Source organism: Portunus trituberculatus, chromosome 18, assembly GCF_017591435.1.
Source record: "Portunus trituberculatus isolate SZX2019 chromosome 18, ASM1759143v1, whole genome shotgun sequence".
NCBI classification, from domain to species: domain Eukaryota; kingdom Metazoa; phylum Arthropoda; class Malacostraca; order Decapoda; family Portunidae; genus Portunus; species Portunus trituberculatus.
The window spans coordinates 21906726-21934170 of record NC_059272.1 but is presented as its reverse complement, the minus strand read 5'-3'; the positions used below and the strand labels follow the sequence as shown (position 1 = coordinate 21934170).

General features: G+C 35.0%; 1 protein-coding gene across 4 annotated transcripts; it reads right to left on the bottom strand.

Annotated features, from left to right (window-relative positions):
- Window positions 1-91: 91 nt before the first annotated feature.
- On the bottom strand, window positions 92-27445 carry LOC123505690 (long-chain-fatty-acid--CoA ligase ACSBG2-like). 4 transcript variants are annotated; one of them, XM_045257336.1, is made up of 14 exons: window positions 27175-27444; window positions 24149-24202; window positions 23137-23309; window positions 22872-23005; window positions 21784-21947; window positions 21467-21620; window positions 19454-19692; window positions 15558-15715; window positions 14560-14666; window positions 11097-11164; window positions 7728-7856; window positions 7408-7604; window positions 2787-2987; window positions 92-670 (listed from the first exon to the last, which is right to left on the bottom strand). In XM_045257336.1, exons 2-14 carry the CDS (start codon window positions 24194-24196, stop codon window positions 472-474), a joined length of 1971 nt encoding a protein of 656 aa, XP_045113271.1. In that variant the 5' UTR covers window positions 24197-24202; window positions 27175-27444; the 3' UTR covers window positions 92-471. The 4 variants fall into 4 exon arrangements, with proteins under 4 accessions (XP_045113271.1, XP_045113269.1, XP_045113270.1 ...); XM_045257334.1 differs by having other exon boundaries at window positions 11097-11245; window positions 27175-27443; XM_045257335.1 differs by lacking the exon at window positions 27175-27444 and adding an exon at window positions 26785-26869 and having other exon boundaries at window positions 11097-11245.

The following is a 27445-nucleotide window of genomic DNA, read 5'->3' as shown; positions in this document are numbered from 1 at the left end:
TATATATATATATATATATATATATATATATATATATATATATATATATATATATATATATATATATATATATATATATATATATATATATACACACATAATATAAGAAATTAGAGCACTAAAATGTTAAAACAAAGAATACACAATAGAGAAACTATTAAGCTTATAAATAAAATCAAAGAAAGAATAGAAACACTTATTGCACTATATACCACCATGAATCTAATTCATGAGTTTTGCTACATCAACACCTTTCAAGCCCAACACGTGAAGATCTATGATTGAATGATATTATCATCATAACTTGTTTGTCTCGCACTCATCAGTACAAGCACCACAAAATAAATAGAACAAAATTAATTTCAACCCCAAGAAAAGAGTAATATTTCTATCATGCATGCAATTATCATCAATGTTGCCTTCATTTGCACTATGAAAAAATGTGGTAACTCATACTGACATATTGTTTGCCTACAGTTTGCTTTTATTTTCCCAAGGATCTTTTGAACTGTATAAAGAATTTATGGTATCTGAGTATTTTTCCATCACAAAACTTCTCTTCAACTTTAGTGTGTTGTTTAGTTCTCCGGTAGGCAGAGAAAAATCATGAGGTAAGACCATCCACCGTTGTACTTTCTGTGCTCTTGATACTGCATGATGATCATTATATCTACCAAAAAAGAGAGGAAAAAATCTTACAGCAACTACAGATAATTTCTTCCCGCAAAAGAAATAATAAAAAGATGAAAATGAAAGGATAAAATGAGTGCCAAACTTGAACAAAATATATTTTAAGCCAGCAATCAATATTCACCATTGAGAATGGTAAGTGAAAATTTTCTTTCTTGGTCAACTACTCTGTTATGTTATTTTCTGCACAGAGCAAGCCAAAATCTCCTTCATTAATAGAAAGTGTCAACTTCTTTTGAAATCCAACACCCCTTGAGATTCCTGACATCTGGCCAAAAACATCTTCAATAACTAAGCTTCAACACCTTTCTCTCCTTTACTTCAACCTGATGGCATCACCATCTCCTCAATTTCTTGAGGTGAATTATTTTCTGAAACCTCTGCTAAATTCTACCTTGGATGATTCAACATTGTTCCTCCCTCTCATCCTACCACTCTGACTACTTTATGTTACTAATCAAAATCTTTCACAATGATGTTTGCCATGCCCTTGCTGAACTAAACCATCAGAAGGCTTATGGACATAATGGAGTCCCTTGTAATGTTCTTCAAAACTGTACCTACATGCTTGAACCTTTCCTAGTCAAACTCTGTCAACTTTGTTTATCAACATATATATACCTGTTCCTTCTTGCTGGAAGTTTGCCTACATTCAGCCTTCTCCTAAAAAGAGTGACCATTCTAATCCCTCAAACTACCATCCTATTGTTTTAATGTTCTATCTATCTAAAGTTTTTTTAATCTACTGGCAAAATTCTTAAACATCTATTACTTCACAATTTTTCATCTGATCGCCAGTATGGCTTTTGCCAAGATTACTCTACTGGTGATCTTCTCACTTTCCATACTGTATCTTGGTCAACTTTTTTCAGAGATATTGGTGAAACTTTTGTTTTTGCCTTAGACACATCAAAAGTTTCTGAGAGAGTCTGGTACAAAATTTAGATTTCCCTCTCTCTATGCAACTTCATCTAAATAAGAAAACACAAGTATGTAGTAAAAACCTCAAACATATGGTATAATAACACATAATTTGGGAAAACTAAAAAAGACTTGAGGAAAATAAACTTGGAAATTGTAAATTAGTAAAGATGTGTAAGGCTGCACGTTACAAAACTGGACACTGCAGCACCAAGTTATAACTTTGTAACTTTGTGACTTTGCCTCACCATGAATTTCAAAGTCACAAAGTTGAAAGTTGCAAATGTCTTGAAAATTTGGACTAGCAAAGTTGCACTGCTAATTTTCTGTGGATGATGACCTGTAGATATTAGTTTAAGTTGTCTTTTAACTAAGAAAATAATAAAAAAAGTAATAGATATGTGTTTCTCTGCCTTATAAAAGGATGTTTTGTTATCATGCTAATGTTTACTTTATAATTTAGCAGTCACACCCAGATAAAAAAATCGCAGTCTCAAAGTCTTAAGTCAAAAGAAGTAGGGCGAGTGCCAAAAATAAAGTCATAAAGTTGCAGTCTCATCAGGTTCAGCAGCAAAGTCACAAGGTCGAAGTCGCACCTGAAAAAAAATTAAGTCGCGCCCAGCTCTGACAATGTCATTTTATAAAGATGTGTAAAGCTAACAAGTTAAACTGTGATATTTACAAAAACAACGCACTTGAGCTTCTGAAACTGAGTGTTAAGGACAGTTGCTGCTAAGTCAAACATATGCAAGTTCACCTGCATGATAAGCTTGCAAGCAATTCAAATTGATAGAAGAACACAGACATGTCATATTCCCTGAGTAGGGACTGTTCAAGTCACATTTCCTTGGAGAGAGAGACAAGCTTATTTTTCTTAATTTTGTGTTCATGTGATTAACCCCTATCACCAAGTGAGCTGTCTATTTATATTGACACAATGTAACATTCCAACTTTTTTTTTTATTCTAATACACAAAAAGGAACAGAACCACATACTCCTTATATAAAAATAGTTTCCAAATTATGTAAGATTAAATTTCTGCATATTGCTGAAGAACCTAGTATTGTATACTGGCCAAATTATGTAAGATAAAATTTCTGCATACTACTGAAGAACTAAATATTGCATAAATTGCAAGGTAAGTATATATTTCCTAAATATGTGATACACTTACCTGTGAATACCCTCCTGTATAGCAGTGGCCAGGACTCCCTGAGGATTCTTCTCCAAGTCTCTCAAAGCATCAGTTACTGTATGCAATTGAGGCAGCCCTAGATTTATCATCATCCTTAGACACTGGGGAGACAAAGTATCCAGTGGTTCTCCTGTTTCTTCACTGACATCAGTTTTCAAAGTCAATAGTATTGACAAGTATCTGCATAATGTGGAGTAACATGTCACATAAAAGTGAAAGAAGCAAATTACATTATATCACTATGTATATAGAAATATTGGTGAATAAAACACTATTCTAAAAGCAGTCACTCTATCAACCATGAAGGCTTAACAATTCTTAATTTTTGTAATATGGATGGTATTTTAAGGGAGGTGAATTTGAAAATATTTCATAAAAATTCCAGCCTGGTAAATGGTTAAATAAATTGGGTACCTATTAAAAAGTTAAGAAGAGTGTGAAAACAGAAAATGAGATTAATGCATTAATGTAAATGAGGATAGTATATGTAAGGAAGAATAAGGTTTTGATGGTTATGGTCAGAGGTGGTAAGTCATTTCCCAGTACTTCCACCATCAACATGATATGTTTAATGTCATATTTTACACCATAAAGGACCATCCCCACACACACACACACACACACACACACACACACACACACACACACACATATATATATATATATATATATATATATATATATATATATATATATATATATATATATATATATATATATATATATATATATATATATATATCACTACAGTGTCTGTAGGCATACTTGAAGAGTATTGGGCGCTGTTCAGCTTCCACCCATTAGTGGTATCTATATTAAGGCCCGATCACCACCCAAGCGCATCTTTGATTAAGCAACCTAGAACCTGGGTATCATGTGACATGTAGGTAATTTATATATATATATATATATATATATATATATATATATATATATATATATATATATATATATATATATATATATATATATATACACGTGTGTGTGTGTGTATGTATTTACCTAGTTGTATTAACCTGGTTGTAAGATACAAGACAAGAGCCACACTAGGCTCATGCTGTCCCATCTCCATCAAATGCTTCCTTGAAGTTTAGATAAATGCAATCTGCCCATCCATCAATTTCTTGAATTATGTCAATTATCCTTGAGTAGAAGCTTATCAGGTTGGTTACACACAACCTCCCCTCTTTGAAGCCGAATTGTCTCTCCATTATAGCCTTGTTGTTTTCCAAGTTTTTCACCCATCTTTTCTTAATTATCTTTTCACTAATTTTTGCTATTTACACTTGTTAGGGATATTGGTATATAATTAAGTAGGTCTTCTTTGTTTCCAGCCTTCTAAATTGGAGTAACATCAGCATGTTTCCTGTCCTTGGAGACTCTTCCTTCCAACAGAGTGGTATTAAGTTATGTAATACTTAGACTGGTTGTGGACTACATTCTTTGAGAATTCTTTGAGTTTGACACATCGTCAGGACCCATTGCTTTTCTTACATATAATCCCTCCAACATATCCTTTACTTCTTCAACTGTTACAACAATTTCTTTCAAGTCATTTTCACTATTAGTCCTGAGTCTCTCTCTCTTAAATTCATCCTCTTCAGTGAACATTGACCGAAATATTCTGTTGAACACCTCAGCCATCTCTTAAGTGTAATTAATCATGTCATTACCAATTTTTATTCTGCTGATGTCTTCTTTATTCTTCAATTTTTCATTTATATATTTGTAAAATAACTTAGTTTGATCTTTACATTTGCCTACAAAATTTTTCTCATAGTTATTTTGTTTAACTCTGCGTATTTTAAGAAGTTCGTTCCTTTTTCAGTTTGCCCACAGGTTGTTTCTCATATTTTTCTTCCACTTTTTCCAAGCTTTCTCTTTTTCCTGCCTGCCTGTGGCTCATTTTATATTATACCAATCCTTCTTAAATAAGTTCCCTGTTGACTTCTTTGGTACCCATCTCTCAACTCCTCTGTTGTAGGTCTCCAGGAAGATGTTTCACCTTTCTTCTATGTCTCTTGCTTGAAGTGTTTTATTCCAGTCCATATCTTCAAAATATTTTGTTAGTTGTTTGAAGTTTGTTCTACTGTAGTCTAACTATTTGTTCTTGTAGGTTTCTTTTTTTTGTGCTCAGGCAGTTTTCTGTTGTTCAAAGTTCAACCAGCACATGGTCGCTTTTACCTAATGGGCTATTATATCTTACTTCCTCAATATTGACGTGATCCTTGGTGAAAACGAGGTCAAATCTGGATGGTGTATCATTCCCTGTAAATATTGTATTGTTTTGGATCCATTCTAGCAATCTGTTTCCCCATGATGTTCGGTGGTCCAATCCTCCCATAAAACCTCTTTATAGTTGAAGTACCCCATCATTAATATTTCATTGTTCTCCTCCAACAGCCTTGAGAGGCAAACCCTTGTACCTTCCAACATTTCTCTATGTTTTTCCTCCATCCATGAATTTGTATAGGATGGTACATAAGTGACGATAATGTTCAGGTGTCTTCCCATGTTTCTTTTTAGGCTAATTTTCAATATCTCTGCCTTCCCTTCCCCATAAAGAGCTGAATCCACCAGAAAGTCTTTCTTGATTAACAGTATTACACCTCTCCCTTGCTTTCTTGTTCTATTTCTAAACCAAACATTGTAGTCCCCATCCCCAATATTCAAATGGTCCATGTCACCCACTAACTTAGTTTCGACTAATCTGGTTTCTCTTCTTTCAAATACAGTAAGTTCTTGTTATACGGTACATATGCGTTCCTGAAAATCTTACCGCAAATCAAAATTACTGTATACTGAACCCATTATAACATGTAATAATAGGGGATGTGTTCCAGCACATCAAAAGTCACCTCTACAGACATGTAAATATATGAAAATAGTCATATAAAAAAAATGTATTGCACAAAAGAAATAAACAGAAAATGTTTTTATTTACCTTTCACTCACCACATATTCTATTAGATGATGTCCCTCCCGAGGCTAAGGGACAGTAGGGATTTCAGCCCTTATTCATAATATCCACAAAAAACACGCCGTAAGGATTTCACTTGCGTTTAGTGGGAAACGTGGAAAGAAACATTGTTGTGGTGGCCGCGTGGCGTGGTGGCGCTATGGTACAGTGTACACAAAACACGAGCAGATACCATATCTGTAAATTTTTCTTACTGTAAATAGAATCGAGGGTAGAAATTACCAAACACCGTAACTGTGAATTTATCAGATAACGATAATGATCTTGGAATGTTAGCTTGTTCGTCTATCTCCAACCTCTGTCAGTGATACCAGGTCTTGTCTATCTTTTCCATATGGTTTACTAACTTATACATCGTTATAATGTCTCCTCTTTCCCACCTTTCCTTCAAAGTTGGTAGTTCCATTTCCTTCAGTCTTTCTTCATAGGGAAGATCCTTTACTTCTGGGACCATCTTTGTAACAGTCCTTTGGATTCTTTCTAGTTTCTTGATGTCTTTCTGCCTTGTATGGTGACCATACCACTGTTGCATATCCTAGTCTAGGTCTTCTCTTAGTGGTTATGGTCTTTTTCATCATACTTTTATCCATATAATTGAATGCCACTGATGTTGGTTAGTGTCTTTTACATTGAAACAAATAGTCCATTTATGTGTCTTTCTGGAGCCATGGTGTCTTGTATAGTCACACCCAGGTCTTTCTTTTCACTCCTTTTCATTATAATCTCTTCTCCCATTTTATATTCCCCTGTAGGTCTTCTATCACTTTTACTCATTTCTATTACATGGCATTTCCTTGTATTAAATTCTAATTAACATTTTTGGCTCCATTCCCAGATCTTTTCAATATCTTATTGTGTGTATTTACCTAGTTGTATTGTATAGGGTTTGAGCGGGGCTCATAGTGTCCTGTCTCCATTTATCCAATTTTACTTTAAAGTTATGCACATTATGTGCTGAAACAACTTCATCACTCAATGCATTCTTCTTTTCCACCTTTGTGTGTGTGTGTGTGTGTGTGCGTGTATTTACCTAGTTGTAGTTTTACAGGGCCTGGGCTTTATGCTCGTGTGGCCCCATCTCCATATCTACACTTATCCAATCTTACTTTAAAAGTATGCACACTCGTTGCAGACACTACTTCTTCATTCAAACTGTTCCATGTCTCAATACATCTTTGAAGAGTACTTCATAAATTAATGGATAGGCCCTCTGTATAGTTAGCAGTTGGGGAAATTAGAAAAAAAATGGCAGAGGTGTATGAGAATGTTTAACTTCATAAAAGCTGTTTTAGTGAGAGATGGTATGTGAAATTTCCAATTTACATTAATTTTCAGTAAGAACAAGCTGAAGATGGTCAACGTATAATAAGACGTCAATTAAATATTACTAATGAAGGAATAGTAATCTGGAATGTTATGTTGAGTTGATAAATAGAGAAACTACATTTAAAAAAAAAACTGAACAACACTCAGATTGCTCTGCCCCAATAAAAAATTTATATAATTAGGGCAAATATGCATGAAAGTCAAAAAAAATTTCAAATACTTGCCCTAAAAGTAAATGTCAAGCCTTCTCATTCTGCTTATTGATCTATTCATGACAAATATATCACTACATACTTTTGCCTGTCACCAACAAGCATGGCATTACTGATGAATGGAAGCTCCTTCTTCACAGCATCTTCAATGAGAAGAGGAGGGATGTTTTCACCACCAGCTGTGATGACCAGCTCTTTAATACGTCCAGTAATATACAGGAACCCATCATCATTGAAAGAGCCAATGTCTCCTGTACACATCCAGCCCTCATCATCAATCTACAGTTCACAAAAAGGGGCAGGGATTATTTAAAGAAAATATTATCATAAATACAATAATATTTATAACATTACTATAATCTGTGAATAATAAAGTATTCATTTAAATACAATAATACTTACAGTCTCATTGGTTTTCTCTGGCATTTTCAGATATCCCATGAATACATTTCGACCTTTGATTAATATCTCTCCTTCTCCAGGCTTGCATCCACTGAAGTATTCCAAGCGGCAAGTAGTCTGAGGTAGAATCTAGTGAGGGTAATGTTTTGTTAGTGTTTTACGTTTTTACAAATTATTACATTAAAAAAATAAAATCTAAGAAATACCTTTTATTACATACAATAAGAAATTCTGTGAATGTAATGAGCCACTAAAAATCTCACCAAAAACCTATAAGCTCTGAACAACTGAACAACAACAGGCAGGAGCCAACCAACTAATATTCCCAGGAATCACATTACGTAAACACACTATTGTATTTTGGTAGAATTTAGAATATGTCAGGTTTTTAGGTCATTATTTATAGCATTGTCATAACGTAAAACATTGATGTAAACAAAAACATAATATGAGGTATGGAGGATTTACTAGACACCTGCTGAAAAGATTTTGTAAGACACTTTTGGAACTGTGCAAAAAATGTAACACCTTTTGCAATAATAGATTTTCTTCTAAGTTTACACACAATTCAAGAAGTGTTTGGAGGCAAATATTGACACAAGAATTATGTCAGCTAAATATATATATTTTTTTAAGTAACTTCATTTTACATTAAACTAAACACAATTCTTATCTAAGCTGCATTCCAATGAACTTTGAAGTACTTTATAACTGTGTATAAGGTTTCTTCTTTAAGTAAAAACATACTAAAACAATCACACAAAAATATTTGAAATTAATTTTTTTTTATTTTAACGCAAGTCCTGGACCTATACAAAAAATTGAAAAAAATTACAATAAAAGATTTTTCTTTAAGTTTACAGACCATTCAAGAAGTATTTGAAGAATAAGAATCTTGATATAAAAATTATATAACACTTGAAGTAATGCTTTTTTAAAGTACTATTTTATTTTAAAGCAATAAATTTTTTTTATCTATAATACATTCCTATGGACTCTAAAGCACTTTATAACTGTATATAAGAGCTTTCTTTAAATAAAGAACATATTCGAATAATCAGAGAAAATTATTTTCAAATTAATTTTTTGTATTTTTTTTAAACTGAAAAAAAAAAATTAAGAGAAAAATTCCACTAAGATTACACAAAATTCAAGAAGTGTTTTTTTTTTTTTTTCCCATATACCATGTGGGCTTTTCGCGGGAATTTATGGGCTAAAGGGGATACTTTTTAGGGTACCTCCTATCTCAAAGCCCACCCGCTAGGAAACCGTTGCCCCAAGTGAGGAAGCCCAACCTACACTTGGACTGTGGGTAGGATTCGAACCCGTGCGCTTGGAGACCCTTCGGACCCCAAAGCACGCAATATTGATATAAAAATCATGCATCAGTTGAAAAAGTGGATCATTTTAAGTATCTAATTTTTATTATAAAGAGAAAAAAAGTTTATTACCAATGCTGTATTCTTAGGAGTTCTAAAGTACTTTATAACTGTGTATGAGGATTCCTCTTTAAATAAGGAACATATTATAATAATAACACAATAATATTTCAAATTACATTTATATTCTATTTTTTAACGCTGGTCTGAACTTGTACAAAAAAGTTACATTTTTTTTTTCGATAAAAGATTTTTCTTTAAGTTTACAAACAATTCAAGGAGTATTTAGATAAGAAAAATATTGACATGGGAATTATGTATCACTTGAAAAGCCATGTCCTCCTAAGTATCTTAATTTTATTTTAAAGTTAATAAAGTTTGTCATCTATTATGCATTTTGAAAACTCTAAGACACTTTATAACTGTAAATAGGGGTTCTTCTTTAAATAAAGATTATATTCTAGTAATATCAAAAAAATATTTTGAAATGAATTTTTTTGCAGAAGCATTTGGAGAAGGACAATATTGATATAAAAATTATGTAACAGTTGTAAAAGTAGGGTTTTTTCAAGTATCTACATTCTATTGTAAAGAGAAAAAAAATTATCATCAAAGCTGCATTCTTAGGAGCTCTAAAGTAATTTATAACAGTGTATAAGGATTCCTCTTTAAGTAAAGACACAATAATAACACAAAAATATTTGAAATTTGTTTATGTTTAAAGACTCTCCTCTAAGTTTACGGACTATTCAAGAAGTATTTGTACAAAAACAATACTGATTTAGAAATTATGCATCAGATGAAAAATTGAAGTTTTTAAGAATAAAATGTCATGGCAACATCAACACGACTCCATACATTTATGTAATTATGTAATAACTGTATATAGTAATTACAAAATAATCATAATGTTTTGGCATATAATACAGTGGAAACTCAATACTCGAACTTAATTAGTTCCAAATGGCTGCTCGAGTATTAAAAAGTTTGACGACTGATATCTATAAATCAGGTAATTCGTTCTATTCTTAGCAAAACCTCAAATTTGTAAGAATTTTTTTTTTTTTTTTTTTTTTTTTACAATTTTGATTTGTGCATAGCATAAGTGAAGGTTGGTGATGGATAACTTAGAAGAGGGGAGAAGGAGGGAGGTAGCCGGAGGATGAGTCACCATCCACGAAAATGTAACGTTTCTCTTGGTGTGATTCCTGTGAAACCACTAGTGGAGTGCTGTGGCTCACTAACACTGGCACTCTAGCTAAATTCCTTATTTTCATCACTAATAAGCCTCTTTCGTGCCATCGTAAGTTTCTAAATGAAAAACTACCGACAGAACACAGAAGACTGCTGTTTTTCCAAAGACACGGCAGGACTATAGGAATGAGCACCGACATCCGGTATACCGGTATTACCAGTAATACGGTATCAGAACGGTACAGTGCAGCTGCGAGAAGGGAGAAGCTTTGTATACGACCAAATGTGCAACCGTTTGATGACCTGATGTATTTTCACCACTAATAAGCCATTGGTGTTAAAGTAAGTTTATAAATGAAAGACTACAGATAGACTGCAGGAGAATGTTATTCTGATGACCGCAGCAGCACAAGTCACAACAGGACAGGCGGAAGGGGAAGGGGACGCAAGGGTGCCTTTGTTTATAACCACGTGTGAGGGGGAAGGGGACGCAAGGGTGCCTTTGTTTATAACCACGTGTGTGGACGTTTGACTATCAGATATTTTTTTTTCGAGTATTAAATCGAACTTTTGCGTTCAAGTAATGAAAAGTTCAAGTATTTAGACATTCAAGTATTGAGTCTCCACTGTATATATATAATTTTGCTAGCTGGGTTTCACAAAAAAAACTAAGTGACGGCTTATCATGTAAATCTCACAAAAAAATTGCGAGAGAGAGAGAGACTTAGTCAAACTTAAAGCAAGAGGGAACAGCCATTTTTAAGTATAAAAGTAAAAAAAACTAAAATTCAATTACCTTGCCAACACTTCCAAGCTTGAACATTCTTTCTTCTGTCTTATTCATCGAACATATGCTCATGCTCTCTGAAAGCCCATATCCCTCCATAATGGGTAGGTCCAAGCTCATAAAGAATTCCAAGACTTCCTTAGAAATGGGAGCAGCTCCTACATATATATATATAAAAAAAAAAGATATATATTTCACAGAAATATCCTTATAAAAATCTCAATGTTGTTACATTATGCAATGCTTAAACAAATACAAACAGGGAATCCTGTACCTGAAATGTAAAGGACAAGAAAAATTGCTGAATCTTAAGGTTTTACAGATTACTGGACTATGTACTGTACATATGCACTAACATCTTTACTATTATGTGGTTATACTGCAGCAACTTCTCTTGTGTATGAATAATTTTCTGGAATATATGCCAACTTATGAGTTGTTCTCCATAAAAATAATTAATTTACACTAATGTATCTTCAGTAAAATTACAAAAAAAGTAAGGGTGTTAGTGTTTTTATTTCAGTAATCTGTAAAATCCTGGAATCCATAATATTTCTACTCCTCAATATTCTAGATACAGGGTTTAATGTTTCCATTTTTTAAGCATTAAAGCATTAAAAGTAATCTGAACAGAACATATGAAGCATATTCTATACATGGGCAGACAGAATGTCATTATTTGTATTTACAGTAGCTTGATATTTCTACTATACAATAAGCTTAGAAAAAAAAAAACTAATTAACTTTCATAATACTATCTTTGAATTTCACCAATGTTATGTGAAATAAGTAAGCCACAGATCATAGAGGTAAAGCATGTGGTGCAAAGAGGCCATTTCTTGAGGTGAGTGGGAAAAACAACTTTCTTCAGGTCACTGTCCAATCAGTATCAAGCTTACCAGACTAGACAATAATCCCGTTGCAAGCTAGAAATAGACAAAGTATAACACATCATAAAATAGTTGTAAATGAAAATGATAATAACGGGAAGTCCAATGGAATAGAAACTCTAAACTTGAATATGAATGTGAATTTTCTCAAATCTGAATGGCCCACACACACACACACACACACACACACACACACACACACACACACACACACACATACTAAATAAGGAGAATTATAGTGGCAAGAAATGAGTATGTGAGGGTAAGGAGGGAGGAAGAAAGAAAATTTGAAAAAGATATTGTAGACAAGAGTAAGGAACATCCAAAATTATTTTACAGGTTCATAAATGGTAAACTTAAAAAGAGAGAGTCCATTGAAAGATTAAAAGGAGAGCAAGGGATAGTAGATGACCCTAAGAATATCGCGGAATTGCTAAATAATAGGTTTCAACAAGTATTTACTAAAGAAACAATGTTTGTAAAGCCTCAGAATGTAGAAGGAAATGTGCACATGGATGACATTAAGATACCTAAAAGGAGTTATATAAAATGTTGGAGGAACTTAAAGATGATAAAGCGATGGGACCAGATGAAGTTTCAGGAAAATTATTGAAGGAATGTAGAGAAGAATTGATTGATCCATTATATGATATTATAAGGTGCTCATTAGAAACAGGGAAGTACCAGTAGAGTGGAAAAGAGCTGAAGTGGTGCCCATTTATAAGGGAGGCAGTAAGGAAGAGCCTCTTAACTATAGACCTGTGTCTCTAACAAGTGTGGTCGGTAAGATTTGTGAGAGGGTGATAAAGAAATATTGGATACGGTTCCTGGAGGATCATAAGTTATTATCGGATCATCAATTTGGCTTTAGGAAAGGGAGGTCATGTGTAACAAATCTACTGAGCTTTTATTCAAGAGTGGTTGACAAAATACAAGAGAGAGGGATGGATGGACTGTGTATATTTGGATTTAAAAAAGCTTTTGACAAGGTACCTCACATGAGACTGCTATGGAAATTAGAGATTTATGGAGGACTGAAGGAAAAGTGTTAAAGTGGATGGAAAACTACTTGAGATGGAGGGAGATGAGAACGGTAATAAGGGATGCAAAGTCGGACTGGTTGGTGGTGGAGAGTGGAGTCCCACAAGGTTCAGTGCTGGCACCAATACTTTTCCTTGTCTATATTAATGATATGCCAGAGGAGTAAACAGTTATATTAATTTGTTTGCGGATGATGCAAAGTTGTGTAGGTGTGTGAAGAGTGAAGAAGATTGTGAAATTTTACAGGCAGATCTGGATAAGATTTGGGAGTGGAGCAAGAGGTGGGAGATGGAATTTAATCTGAGCAAAAGTCATGTGATGGAGATGGGGAAGAGTGGAAGACGGCCAAGAGGGTCATATAAGATGGGTGAAGAAGTAGTGTTGAAAAAGGTGGAAAAGGAAAAGGATTTGGGAGTGATAATACAAGACCATGGGCAGTTTGAGGCTCATATTGATAAGATGTTTGGAGAAACATATAATTTGATTAGAAATATTGGATTAGCCTTTCATTATATGGATAAAGATATGATGAAGAAATTAATTAGTACGGTAATTAGACCAAGATTGGAATATGCTGGGGTGGTTTGGTCCCCTTATAAAAAGAAGCATATAAGGAAGTTGGAGAGATTGCAGAGAATGGCAACAAAAATGGTTCCGGAATTGGCAGAAATGACCTATGAGGAGAGATTAAAAGAAATGAATTTGCTTACCTTGGAACAAAGAAGAGAAAGAGGAGATTTAATACAGGTTTATAAACTGTTGAACGGTTTGGATGAAGTGGATAATGAGCAAATGATGTTGAGAGAAGAAAATTTAAATCGAACTACGAGATCGCATAGTAAAAAGATAGCCAAGGGAATATGCTTGAAGGATGTGAAGAAATATAGTTTCCCACAGAGATGTGTGGAGGTGTGGAATAGTTTGAGTGAGGAGGTGGTGTCAGGAGTGTGCATAGTTTTAAAGGAAAGTTGGATGTGTGTAGATATGGAGACGGGGACACACGAGTATGATACCCAGGCCCTGTAAAATTACAACTAGGTAAAAAACAATTACAACTAGGTGAATACACACACACACACACACACACACACACACACACACACACACACACACACACACACACACACACACACACACACACATATATATATATATATATATATATATATATATATATATATATATATATATATATATATATATATATATATATATATATATATATATATATATATATATATCCAATACAATACTTACACCAATGTTAGTTACTAGGAATAATCCCAATTAGTGTGATGGTGAGTGCTGAACACATTATAGATAAAACTAATTTCATTTCATTTTATCTTCAAAGGAGAAAAAATTACTGAAAATACAAATTTTCAGGTTATAAATTACAACCCAGAATGAATTAAAGTTATGTTCAGAGGTTACAATGCATAGGTAATTCTTTCAAGAGATTCAATACTTGCTTTCATCTATGATCATACAATTTGGTTACTTTTGGCATTTATATATACATCAATCACACACAAACCTACCTGAGATCAAGCCAGTACCACGACTCAAGCCAATTGCTGCCTTGACTTTGTTTATGATTAAGGATTTAGCAAGTGAATTGGCCACGACCTCATATGAACTTAGGATTCTGTATAGGAAAAAATAATTACAGTAGTCAGGGTTTTAGACAAAAAAAATGTTTGTTTATAAGCTCTCATAATGATGAGGGTAACCAAGATAAAATGGCAACACAAACACAATACTACATATGAGGATCAGACAGTGTGAGTATCACTCTTTTCATAAGGCAAAACTAGATAAATATGATTTTTTTTTTTTTTTTTTTTTTTTTTTTTTTTTTTTTTCATGGCCTATAGGTATACTTGAAGAGTATGCAAAGCACTGTTCAGCTTCCATCTATTGGTGGCACAGGCAATTTTATTTATAATGGTTCCCATATTAGGGCCCATATTACCACCCAAGCGCATCTTTTGTGCAAGGCAATTTTACCACCTAGAACCTGGATATCATGGTGACATATAGGTAACTTTAAACCACTCGACAAATTACAAAATTTCAAGGCGGTATGTGGTGGCATTCGAACCTACGTATGGACATCTGCCCAATCCCATGCTCACCACCTTATCCACTACACCAACATCTCCCTTTGCTTTCATTGGATTCAAAGGTCTGACTAAAATTCTTACAATCATGGTTACCCACATTATGAAAAATCAGCTTGGAAAAAGAAATTGTATAAAGTTTCCTTGACAGAAAAATGACATTCATACAAGAGCAGGAAGATTAACATAGTAATGCGTCAATAAATTAGACTTCACTTTACTAAAATTCTTACAACCATGGTTATGTGGTTATGCAGAATCAGGGCAGCATTCACAAATTTCACTATCATGAACAAAATTTAGATAAAGTCCCTCATGGTAACAGCAAGTATATTATTTTTGTTGTTTCTCTCTCATTATCTAAACAGGACTCATACTGTACTAGGAAAAAAAAGCATGATAAAATTTATACTTACCTCCCATCTCTTATGGCATTGTAGTAGTTTAAGCCATGATACTTGGCCCACAATAAAATTTTTTTCTTCAAGCCTCCTACACTAGCTTCTGCTTCCTGCATCTTTTCATACATTTTTTCCCATACCCTGGGAACACCCAAAAACCGAGTTGGTTGAACCTAAGGAAGTAAAAAGATCTACTTACTGTATAAAGATCACTCTAAAAGATTTTCAAAATAGTTGCACATTTTTCATACCTTTTTTGTCTATAAGTCTAACTATTCATATATATATATATATATATATATATATATATATATATATATATATATATATATATATATATATATATATATATATATATATATATATACATACAGTGAACTCTCGATTAACATGAGTTTGAATAACATGATTTTGATTTAATATGACTTGATATTTAAGAAGATACAATTAGATAACACAATTCATTCAATTCAATGTGGGTTAACTCTACTAGATGACATCACATGTACCCATGCTGCTTCAGGTGGGGCCACACTAGGCTGGGATCAAAGAAACTTAAGGAACGGAGCAATTGCAGCTGTCTCCACAAAGACATAGGAAGACATTGTTGCCATGGTAACTACGTAGGTTGCTAGAAGGTAGCCAGAAATACCACCTCCCGAGGTGTTACTGTCTCATACATATATACATTTATGTTCACAAAACAACATTTCTGTTAGCTTTTTGCAAGCCTTACTACCAAGAAAGGATTGTTTTGTGATGCACAATGGGGAATCTTGCATGGAACAGAAAACAAAGCAGAAGATAAGGAGGCATTTGCCAGCTGACAATTGGCGGCGGTCGCATCTTCTTCTTGTGACCCTCTTTAGCTTGTGTGTTGCTTTCCACCCCATTATTGCCTGTTATAATGGATATCATACCTTTGTATTCATATACAATCATGTCATGAGGATCACCTTGACTCTGTGGCAGTGAGTGATGGTTGAGAGTCTCTGAGCTATCACTTATGTCACCAAGTCAAGGTGATCCTCATGGCATGATCGTATATGAATACAACAGTATGATATCCATTATAGCAGGCAATAAAGGGGTGGAAACACAAATATTGTGGTGAAAACAACACACAAGCTAAAGAGGATCACAAGAGGAAGAAGCGGCTGCCGCCAATCATCGGCTGACAAATGCCTCCTCATCTCCTGCTTTGTTTTCTGAGTTTCATGCAAGATTTCCCTTTGTGCATCACAAAATAATCTTTTCTTGGTGGTAAAACTTGTAAAAAGCTAATAGAAATGCTGCTTTGCAAACATAATATGAGACCTCACTCCTCAGTCTGAAGCTAACTCCCATTGTGAGTGGATAATTTCTCTGCACTTTCACCTAGTGTCCTATACTATGACATCCAAGCATCCTTCAATGTCCTCACAGGAAAGTGATTTCAAGAAATTAAGGAGGACTATGACCATTGAAAAAGAAGTGGAAGTATTAGATCGCTATGCTAAGGAAGAAAAGACCTCGGTGATTGACTGTCCATGCAACAGGACCGAGGGAGAGCACATTACATACCATCAGAGCTAATAAAACGAGAACATGTGTTTTTATTGTTTCTATGATCTAGTGATGCATTACTAGCTTTTTAATGTTTGAGTAGCAAAATCCCCAAAATAGGCAGACTTTCCCAGTGGCCAGGAACATAACGCCCCCCTCCATATTACCATTGTTTTCTGTGGGAAAATTATGTTTGAATAGCACAATTTTGAATAACACGTCTCTAGGAACATAACCCTAATGTTAATCGAGAGTTAACTATACACACACACACACACATATATATATATATATATATATATATATATATATATATATATATATATATATATATATATATATATATATATAAGGTTGAACCTCCTCAATCCGGTATTCTTTCATCCGGCAACACCTGTAATCCGGCAAAATTTTTCTTTGCCGGAATTTTTGAATTGGCCAGAGTAATTTGCCGGACTGCCGCTAGGACACGGCGGCGCTGTACTGTGTTTTGGAGCCTGGGCATTCTGGGTCAAATCTGGATCAGTGCCATGCTGCCGCTCATTGCAAACACCACCCCCCTAGGTGCATAAGCATTTTTTTTTTTTTAATATTTGCCCCTAAACATGGCTTCCAAGCGACCAGGAAGTGATAGTGTTGTGTGTGAACCAAAAAAAAGCGCAAACATATGACAATATCAGTGCAACAGAAAGTGGACCTATTGAGGAAGCTAGATAAAGGTGTTTCAGTGCGGACCCTATGCCAACAGTACAACATTGGCTCATCAACTGTCTATGATATAAAAAAGCAGAAGAATCAACTTCTCAAGTTTTACAGTGAGTGTGAGAGAAAGAAGAACATGGAGGTTCGTAGAACACTTAAGGAGGGTAAAAGCAGTGATTAAGACAGTGCTGTCATACAGTGGTTTAAGCTTCGGCGCGCTGGTAACGTCCCTGTGTCCGGCGAGATGATAATGGCGAAGGCAAAAATTTTCCATGCTGAACTTAATTTACAACGTGTTTTTCTATATGTTTCTGCATGTATATTTTCATGTACAACTATCATATATCAAAACAATGTTACAGCTACACTTGTACAATGCAGGGTAAGTATATAGTGGGCGTTTTGGGGACCACCTATAGTTCAGAATTTTCCATGGTCCGGCAAGTCTAAAGTCCGGTGGTTGCCGGATTTGGGAGGTTCAACCTGTATATATATATATATATATATATATATATATATATATATATATATATATATATATATATATATATATATATATATATACAAACAGCGGAGACTCGATACTTGAACTTTACTTTTTCCAAATGGCTGTTTGCGTATCAAAAAGTTCAACTATTGATACCTATAAATCAGGTAATTTGTTCTAATCTTAGCAAAACTTCAAGTTTATAAAAAAATTCAATGTAATTTTTTTTTTTTTTACAATCTGATTTGTACATACTGTAAGTGAAGGATGGTGATGGATAATGTAGAAGAGGAGGGGAGAAGGAAGGGGAGGAAGAGGGAGGTTGTTGGATGACAAGTCACCATCCATGAAAACAACTTTGTAACTTTTCTCTTTGTGTGGTTCCTGTGAACTTGCTAGTAAGGGCTATTGCTCACAAACACTTGCAGTCCCACTAGATTCCTTATTTTCACCACTAATAAGCCTCTTTGGTGCCATAAAAAGTTTGTAAATGAAAACTACAGAATGTAGAAGAATGTTTTTTTCAAAACTACACCAGGACTAAGTATGTGCACTGGTATACAGTATACCATTTTACTGGTATTTCCAGTAAAACCGGTATCAGAACAGGACAATGGCAGCTGTGGCTAGGGAGAGGACAAAGCTTTGTTTACATCTATGTGTGCAGCCGTTCAATTACTAGATATTTTTACCACTAATAAGCCTTTGGTGTTTACATAAGTTTATAAATGAAAAACTATTGACAGAACACGAGAATATTATTCTGGTGACATCGGCAGCACAACTGGCGAAGGGGCGAGAGAGAGATCAGGGAGCCTTTGTTTACAACCACATATGTGGATGTTCAACTATCAAGTATTTTTTCAAGTATTAAATTGAACTTTTGCGTTCAAGTATTGAAAAGTTTGACTATTAAGATGTTCGAGTCTTGAGTCTCCACTGTATATATATATATATATATATATATATATATATATATATATATATATATATATATATATATATATATATATATATATATATATATATATATATATATATATATATATATATATATATATATATATATATATATATATATATATATATATATATATATATATATATATATATATATATATATATATATATATATATATATATTGCATTTTACATGAAAATATCGTGCCAATTTTACCTCAAGGAGAGTTTGTAGCAAAGATCCTTTCAAGGCATCTGGTTGAGCAAAATAAACTGTAGCAACTGATACACATGATATGTAGATGTCCAGTAAGTGAGCTGCCAAATGACTCAGAGGAAGATATGATACCATGCATTCTTCAGTATCTTTCAGTAAACCATTTATTTTGTACTGATGACTTGCCCAAATCAGATGATCTTGTGAACACATTACTCCCTTTGGTGGTCCAGTGGTACCTGAAAATATGAAATCATATTACAGTAAAAATATATTAATTAAAACACCTATGATTTGCTTTTCCCAACAGTCCAAATTTTTGAAGGGGGGGTGAAAAGAAATTACTTCATGGCAAAAATTAGATCATTGCACAACTTCTAACCAGGCGCCAGAAGCAACCCTTGCAGCGAGGGATGGAAGTAGACACTAGTACCAATGCTCCCTCACTTCTGACCAACACAGTAATGGCAGGCAAGAACCAATAACTTTAATATTCAAGGAACTGGTTCCTTGGACTGGTGCAACCACTGGAACCGGTACTGTGGAGAATCCATAAAGTGCAACTGGTGATTACCAGAATCATGGAGATGCCAACACATTGACTGGCAATTACCAGGCATGCTGGCAGTTTTGAGACTGGTATTCACCAGTCGGTGAAGCCAGTTCTGGAACTGATTCCGCAGGGAATCAGTACAGCGTGACTGGTGAACACCAGTGTCTCCTAACTTTACTTGTCTCACAAATCCCACCCTGATCTGCATCTCATTCCCATCTCAATGCCATCTGTTCTCCATATTGTCTCTCACACCCACATTGCACAAACAATTACAATTTTGAACACACACATTTACATGTACACATACTACATTCACTGCAACATTATGTAGCTTTTAATAACCAAAGTTGAAAGAAAATGTTTTTTTCTGCCAGAACAGAGTGATGCACTTTTTTATTCATACTTTTAAAAATATTTAGAAATGTACAATTTACAACAGCTCAACATGGCCCCCCCTAAATTCTTGCCATGGGCCCCAGGTTGAAAACCACAGGTGTAACAGTTCTGGCATTCATCTAGAATATATGCAGGGATGATTACCAAGTATGCATTCCACAGGACATTAATGCCATCCCCCCCCATTCTACCAGCCCCTTCACTTGGGACAGTCAATCAGCTGTAGCACAAAAAAATAAAAAAATAAATAAATAAAAAAAAAAAAAATAAAATAAAAAAAGGTCACCCACAGGAGACTGGCTTGCTTTTTTAATCGCAGGAAGAGCTCATTGACGACCCTATACTAAACACAATAGAAATTATTCACAGAAGAAATGAAGTTTTAAGTAGGCCTACAACATTGTCCCCTGCTGGGGGGTAAGTGTATCACCTCTGGTGTGAGCCATGAGTGACATCATAACTCAGCAACAGTGTACTCTGGAGAGCTCCATAATCTTTCACAAGCTTCTGGAGGGTGATTTGGAATGCCCCTTATTTCAGATCCTGAGGGATGAAACACCCAGATTCCAGGATAGATAATAATAATAAACATGCATACCTCATACTGGCTATTGATGCTACTGGTGAGGAGCAATCAGCAGATCAAGCAGCTGACGTGTATGAAGTAGTATTTGCATTGTAAAACAACCCATATCATATAGTGTCTTCATTTTTCATTACTTACTACTTTATCATTTATGTAGCCTATTGTGTTTTCAGGGTTACATCCCAATAATCCGACAAATCTAATAATCCAAAACACTCCTGGTCTACTGCTTGTCAAATTAATGTCCTCTTGCCATAGTATATATATTAGGCATAAACTCATGGCCAGTGGCCATGGTTATCTTTAATGCTAACAAAAAAAACAAAGTTGAAAATAATCAAGCAAATGATAATGAATAAAAAATTAAATGAACTTCAATATCCAAAGAACTGTAATAGTAATTCAAAATCAAAGCCCACCCTGTGACACATTACAACTATACATCAGCTCTAAGAGAAAATGAGAATAAGTGTACCTGAGGTGTAGATGAGGGTGCAGCACTGATTCACAGCTGACAGTGAAAGCCTTTCATTCAATTCAGTATCTTTCTCAGCCAGGCCAATGGCTAAGAGTTCTGTCCAAGACAATACTCCTGGTGTACAGGGAGCACCAGACCACTGAATGATAGCCTGAAAAATAAGACCACATTTAATTTCACTTATATATCATAGTACATATAATCAAACCAGAATGTTTTTTTTTTTTTTTTTCTCTCTTATAACAATATTTAAATATTCAAGCACAATATAACTTAACTCTGAAAGTCAATAGAAAAATGTATATTTTACTCACCTTTATGCTGGGCAGGAAGCGTTTGACAGCTAAAAATTTATTCAGGCATGCAACATCTTCAACAACAATTATTTGAGCATCACAGTTGTCAGCCAAGTGTCTACATGCCTCTGGAGAGTTGGTTGTATATACTCCAGCAGACAACCCACCAGCAAACACAGCACCTGCATGAAAATATTGATATAATCATTTGAATTCAGGTCATTAGCAGCAGAGACAACAAAAAGTACAACACTTCTGGAACAATAACAACTGCTAGCATCCTTTCCTCACAATGATGTCTCCCTCTGAACCTTAAATGTTCTGCAAACCATAGTGAAGCTACAGGAGGAAATAATCATTCCTCTTCTTGTGATTCCTCGATCAAGGATGAGTAGCCCCACTCTACATAATGGGAGATTTCCTTCAAAACAGCCTCCTAGTGAAAGTGCATTTGGAAGAGGGTTTGAAGTTACTCTTTTAAGTCTTGGAAAAGGTTTTACTAGAGAAAATTAAACACTAGTACACTTGTTTCACTCATGTAAATTTCAGCTGTGACATCGACAATTTATTTTCTTTGCATGCTATAAATGATGGACAGCAATACTATTTCCTTTAATGACTCTACAATATTTTAGATTTTGGCACTCATGCAAATGAGTCACTGAGAGATACTGGTAAGGAAAGCACATAAAGGAGGGTTGGTTTCCCTGAGCTGGAGCCCCAGCCAGGCCACTGCACATCACATAACCATCTGAACAAAAGCTAAGAAAATGCTGAAAGTTACTTTAACTTCATCAGTTCACCACAGAGAGTTTCGGTTTACAGGAGATTGAAAAGTGTAATACTAGTGCATATGGTTAAAGTAATCTGTCAAGGTAGAGTTGGGAAGCTGGTGATAGAAAATTACCTATTTTTGTTCATTGTCAAAAATGATCTGGCAAAAAGGGATATCGAAGAGGAACATCCCAGTCCTTAAGGGAATAACTATGAAATCTAATGAAGGAAAGTTAGGAAGCAAGTCTAATTTTAAGAAAAAATATTCCCACAATCCAGAAGAGAAAATTTGCCTATAAAAGAATCTTGAGCTCTGTAAATATCTTACTTACCATAATTAGCTATAGCCCATTCTGGAGAGTTGAAGCCCATGATGCAGATGCCATGGAATCTATCAAGGCCCAACTTAATGAAAGCCTTTGCTACTGCTTTGGATTCCTCAAAATACTCCTTATACGTCCAGTGTCTGCACCAACATCATCCAATTAAGTTATTCTTACATAGATGCAATTTTACTACTATAAACAAGCTACAAACATTTCTGAAAATAATGTGTGTAATGTAATTGAACAGAAAAAGAGAAGAAATATTTCATACTTCCATACTCCTCTTTTAACAGCCAAGGCAGGATGGTTTGGATAGTTTTCTGCTGTCTCTTTCAACATGGTGTACACTGATATGGGTTTAAAGGATGCAGCCTCTTCATCTGACAGAGACAATTGTGTGGCTCCATCTGCATCCCAGGTTTTAAGAGATGATGCAGGAATAACCTTGAGATAATGAAAAAAAAAAAAAAAACATGCAATGAGTCTAAAAATTATAAAGTCTCTGATTTCCAATAAATAGACTTTGTTTCATTACAGTTCAGCTTTCAAACTGTAATGACCTTTTATGTTTTCAATATCTAGAAACAGGTTAAATCCTAAATTTAAAAATCACAAAAATTTTAACACCTGCAAGCATTTGAGTGTTAATATTATCTAGATACCAAAGATTTATGATATGATTTGTCATTATGAAAAAATAAATAAATATCTGTAAAAAATACAAGTCAGAAAGTTGTGGAAAGTTCACATATCAACAATACTTAATTTCATCTTTCTTCATGCAATTTACTCTGCATTTATAACAGTTCACTTTGTAGACAAAATTTGAGGCATCTAGTGCCATAGGAGCAAGTACACCAAATTGACAGTTTTGAGGTATATGTATGAGACAGGTATAACCCTCCTCTAAAAGACAGCATCAGTTGTCCAGTGAAAAGTGAAACATACCTGGAAGTGTTAGACCAGACAAGGTGGGTATGGAAAATAGAAAAGATTACATCATAACCATGAGAATTTCAATAAAAGGTATGATAAAGAGAGTAGACATTGGACAGAAATACTACTCTTAAGCCTGGAATCATTCAGTGTTGTGTTGTTAGCATAGATTTGAGAATTGGTGTCAACTTTAAAGAGAGACTGCAGTAGTGCCATCACAACAAAATGAAAAAAAAAAATAAATAAATAAATAAATCATAATAAATAAATAAATATATAAAACAAAGAATGAAGAAAACTATTTTTATATTCTTGATATGTACTATAAAGATACATAACTGACTTACTTGATCTGGGCCATTCTTGTAATTATCAACCACTTCAAGGTTACTCATGATATTCTGAAAATAATAATATTCTGTATACATTTTGTCAATTTGCAGTTTCAATATAGATACTCTTACTTCTGATAATCATGAAAGTTATGTTTATCCTTATCTTTTTTTGCAAAATTTTCACTTGCGAGTCATGTGCCCCTTCTTCCCCAGATATTCATAGGCTCCATGACAAAAAACAAGAAATCCATTTTATTTTTTTTTTTATTTTTGCACAAAATAAAACATAAGTAGAACAAAGAGTCTGAGTTTAACACACACACACACACACACACACACACACACACATGGCCCGGTAGCTCAGTGGTTAGAGCGCTGGCTTCACAAGCCAGAGGATTCGATTCCCTGGCCAGGTGGAGATATTTGGGTGTGTCTCCTTTCACGTGTAGCCCCTGTTCACCTAGCAGTGAGTAGGTACGGGATGTAAATCGAGGAGTTGTGACCTTGTTGTCCCAGTGTGGTGTGTGCCTGGTCTCAGACCTATCCCAAGATCGGAAATAATGAGCTCTGAGCTCGTTCCGTAGGGTAACGTCTGGCTGTCTCGTCATAGACTGCAGCAGATCAAACAGTGAATTACACACACACACACACACACACACATTATGGAACTAGGAAAGAGTAAGAGAAGACCAGTATGGAACTATCTAAGGGGAGAGGAGCAAATAACGAAGACTAAAGAGGAAAAAGATCTTGGAGTGATCATACAAGAAAATCTGAGCCCTGATAAACACATAAACAAACAAGATATTTCGACTATCATATAGGATGTTGACTAATATAAGAGTGGCATTTCATTACATGGATAAAGATATGATGAAAAAAATCATCACAAGCATGATACGCCCAAGGCTGGAATATGCAGCAGTGGTATGGTCTCCAAGTTCTAAAAAAGATATAAGAAAACTGGAAAGGATACAGAAGATTGCTACAAAGATGGTGCCGGAATTAAAGGACCTCATATATGAAGAACGACTAGAGAAAATGGACTGCCAACCTTACAAGATAGAAGAGAATGCGGGGACCTAATAACAATGTATAAGATAGTAAATGATATTGAAAAGATAGATAAAGAAGACCTGGTGATGTTGGCGGAAGAGGATGGAAGGACAAGAGGACATGAAAAGATCAGGATGAGGCAGTGTGTGAAGGATGTTGGAAAATACAGTTTTCCACACAGAATGGTGGAAAAAAGGAATGCATTGGATAATGGAATAGTTGCAGCACAAAGTGTGCATAACTTTAAAGAAAAATGAGATAAATAGAGATATGGAGACAGGACACTATGAGCCCCGCTCGAACCTTGTACAATACAACTAGGTAAATACACACACACACACACATACATGTTTGTCCTAGGCATGCTGTGGTCAGGCATATGAATATTACATAGGTTTATTTGATGTTCATATCTGAAGGATGTAGAAAAGGATATATGAACAGGAAAAACTGTATGCATCTTCATTATCATTATCATTACTTTAATTATCCATCTTTCTTTTACAATAATAAACTTGTTATTTGATAATATGTAAGCTTTTGCTGTCTGAGGTGCTGGTGGCAGTGAGAGCCAGCTAAGAAATCTTGGGCAGTGTTGCCTGTATTCACACACACAGCACTATATCTTTGACATCACAAGATACAAAAAGTACCAAGAATGTAGAGACAAGCCAATCTAATGCATCAAAATTAATGCAATGGTAGTAATAAATGCTCCCAGGAACCTGCTATGAAATGCAGGAGTACAGTGCATGACTTTAATCTGCATGAAAGGACAGCACTTGCCACCATTCCCTTCCTCTCACTGGTATAACCCTATATCCTCACAGGCTTTCATTAACAGAGCTCCTGGGTGGCTCCTGAGACCCTGGTTTGGCCTTCAAGACACTCAAGTACACAAGGGATGTTTTTCAAGAAAACTGGACAGCTTCCCAGGGCTTAACAAAATAACTCCCCTGCTACACACCAGCACCTGCCATCAGAGGCTGAGGCACTGCACCCTGTAAGGCCCACAAATCCCCAAACAAGAACAAGAATCAATCAGTGCTACAAGTCAGATAAAAGTAATGTTGCAGAATATCATGCATTATGTATCAACTTCTGGAAACTTGTTAAAACAAAACTAAACAAGGTAAAGGGTTGGTAAATATTAAGAAGAGAGTGAAGCTTTTGTCATCCAGCTGCATCAGATACAAGCACAAAACCCACATAACAAGTAGAAGGGTCAGTGACCTTGCCGTAAACATAGAGAAATTGTGGGACGCGTGTGTTGTATGACTGTAATAGTACATGGAGAGTGTGGCAGAAATTCAAGATTTTCTAAGTCCAGTGAGCTGTGCAGCAGTCAAGAGTAAACAATGAAATTATTAAAGGAGCATTTTTAGGCGTTTTGTTAGGTTAGGTCACGTTTATGTTTTGTTAGGTTAAGTCAATCGCAGGCGTCCGGGTGGGGACTATATAGGATAGGTTCGAAAAAAAATTAATTAGAACCGTAATGTTTAATTAAATACCCGTAGACTTTTTCAAACACCCATATTTCACTAGTTTCTCTTATCCCACTCAAAACCACCGATTTCTCACATGCCACCAACCTTGTTTGGGGGTTGGGGTGGAAGAAGGTTAGGGAACGTTAGAGGGCCGTATCAAAAATAATACCAAGCAGCGCGGCCATCCTAATCTTGATCTTGCCACTAGCATGCTTACCTGACAAACCTAACCACTTACGTAAATCTAAGCTAATCTAACTAAACCGAACCTATGATAACCTACCCTTATTGCTTTGACAAGTTTTCGAAAGTTGATATATATTGCATGATATTATTTTTGTAATCTTAATTCTATCTAACATATAGTGTAAGTATTAACCTCGGAATTAAGAGATTGTGCTTCCATATCCTCCTAATTTTCTACTCTTTAAAGCTGAATTCTGGCCCACATACTTAACTTTTCAGAAGAAATCAAACGTGCTAACTGCATCTTACTTGTTTGTTTGGTGTCTCCCGCTAGTTGTTTATTTTTGTTGTAGATTTTGATGAGATCGTGACGTGTAGTCCTCAAAGGACGGCCAGCAGTCAATCGTAAGTCGTAGAGACCGAACAGTGCATATATCTTGATGTGGGGTTGGGATGACGATAGAAAGTGGAGGAAAGACTTTTAGGGCAGGGCTGCTGATACCCTAAGATTACTCTGACCTTGAGATCGTTGTCTACCCAAGTATGATTCGTGCTTTCTCTGGCATATTAGGACAGTGCC

Bases quoted from the DNA above. Each gene is read 5' to 3' on its own strand.
- LOC123505690 (XM_045257334.1), bottom strand. From the start codon at position 24,196: ATGAGTAACCTTGAAGTGGTTGATAATTACAAGAATGGCCCAGATCAA. The intron at 23,310-24,148 runs GTAAGTCAGTTA...CATTATCTCAAG, and splicing joins ACAAGAATGGCCCAGATCAA to GTTATTCCTGCATCATCTCT. The intron at 19,693-21,466 runs GTACACTTATTC...TCATATTTTCAG, and splicing joins CACCCTCATCTACACCTCAG to GTACCACTGGACCACCAAAG.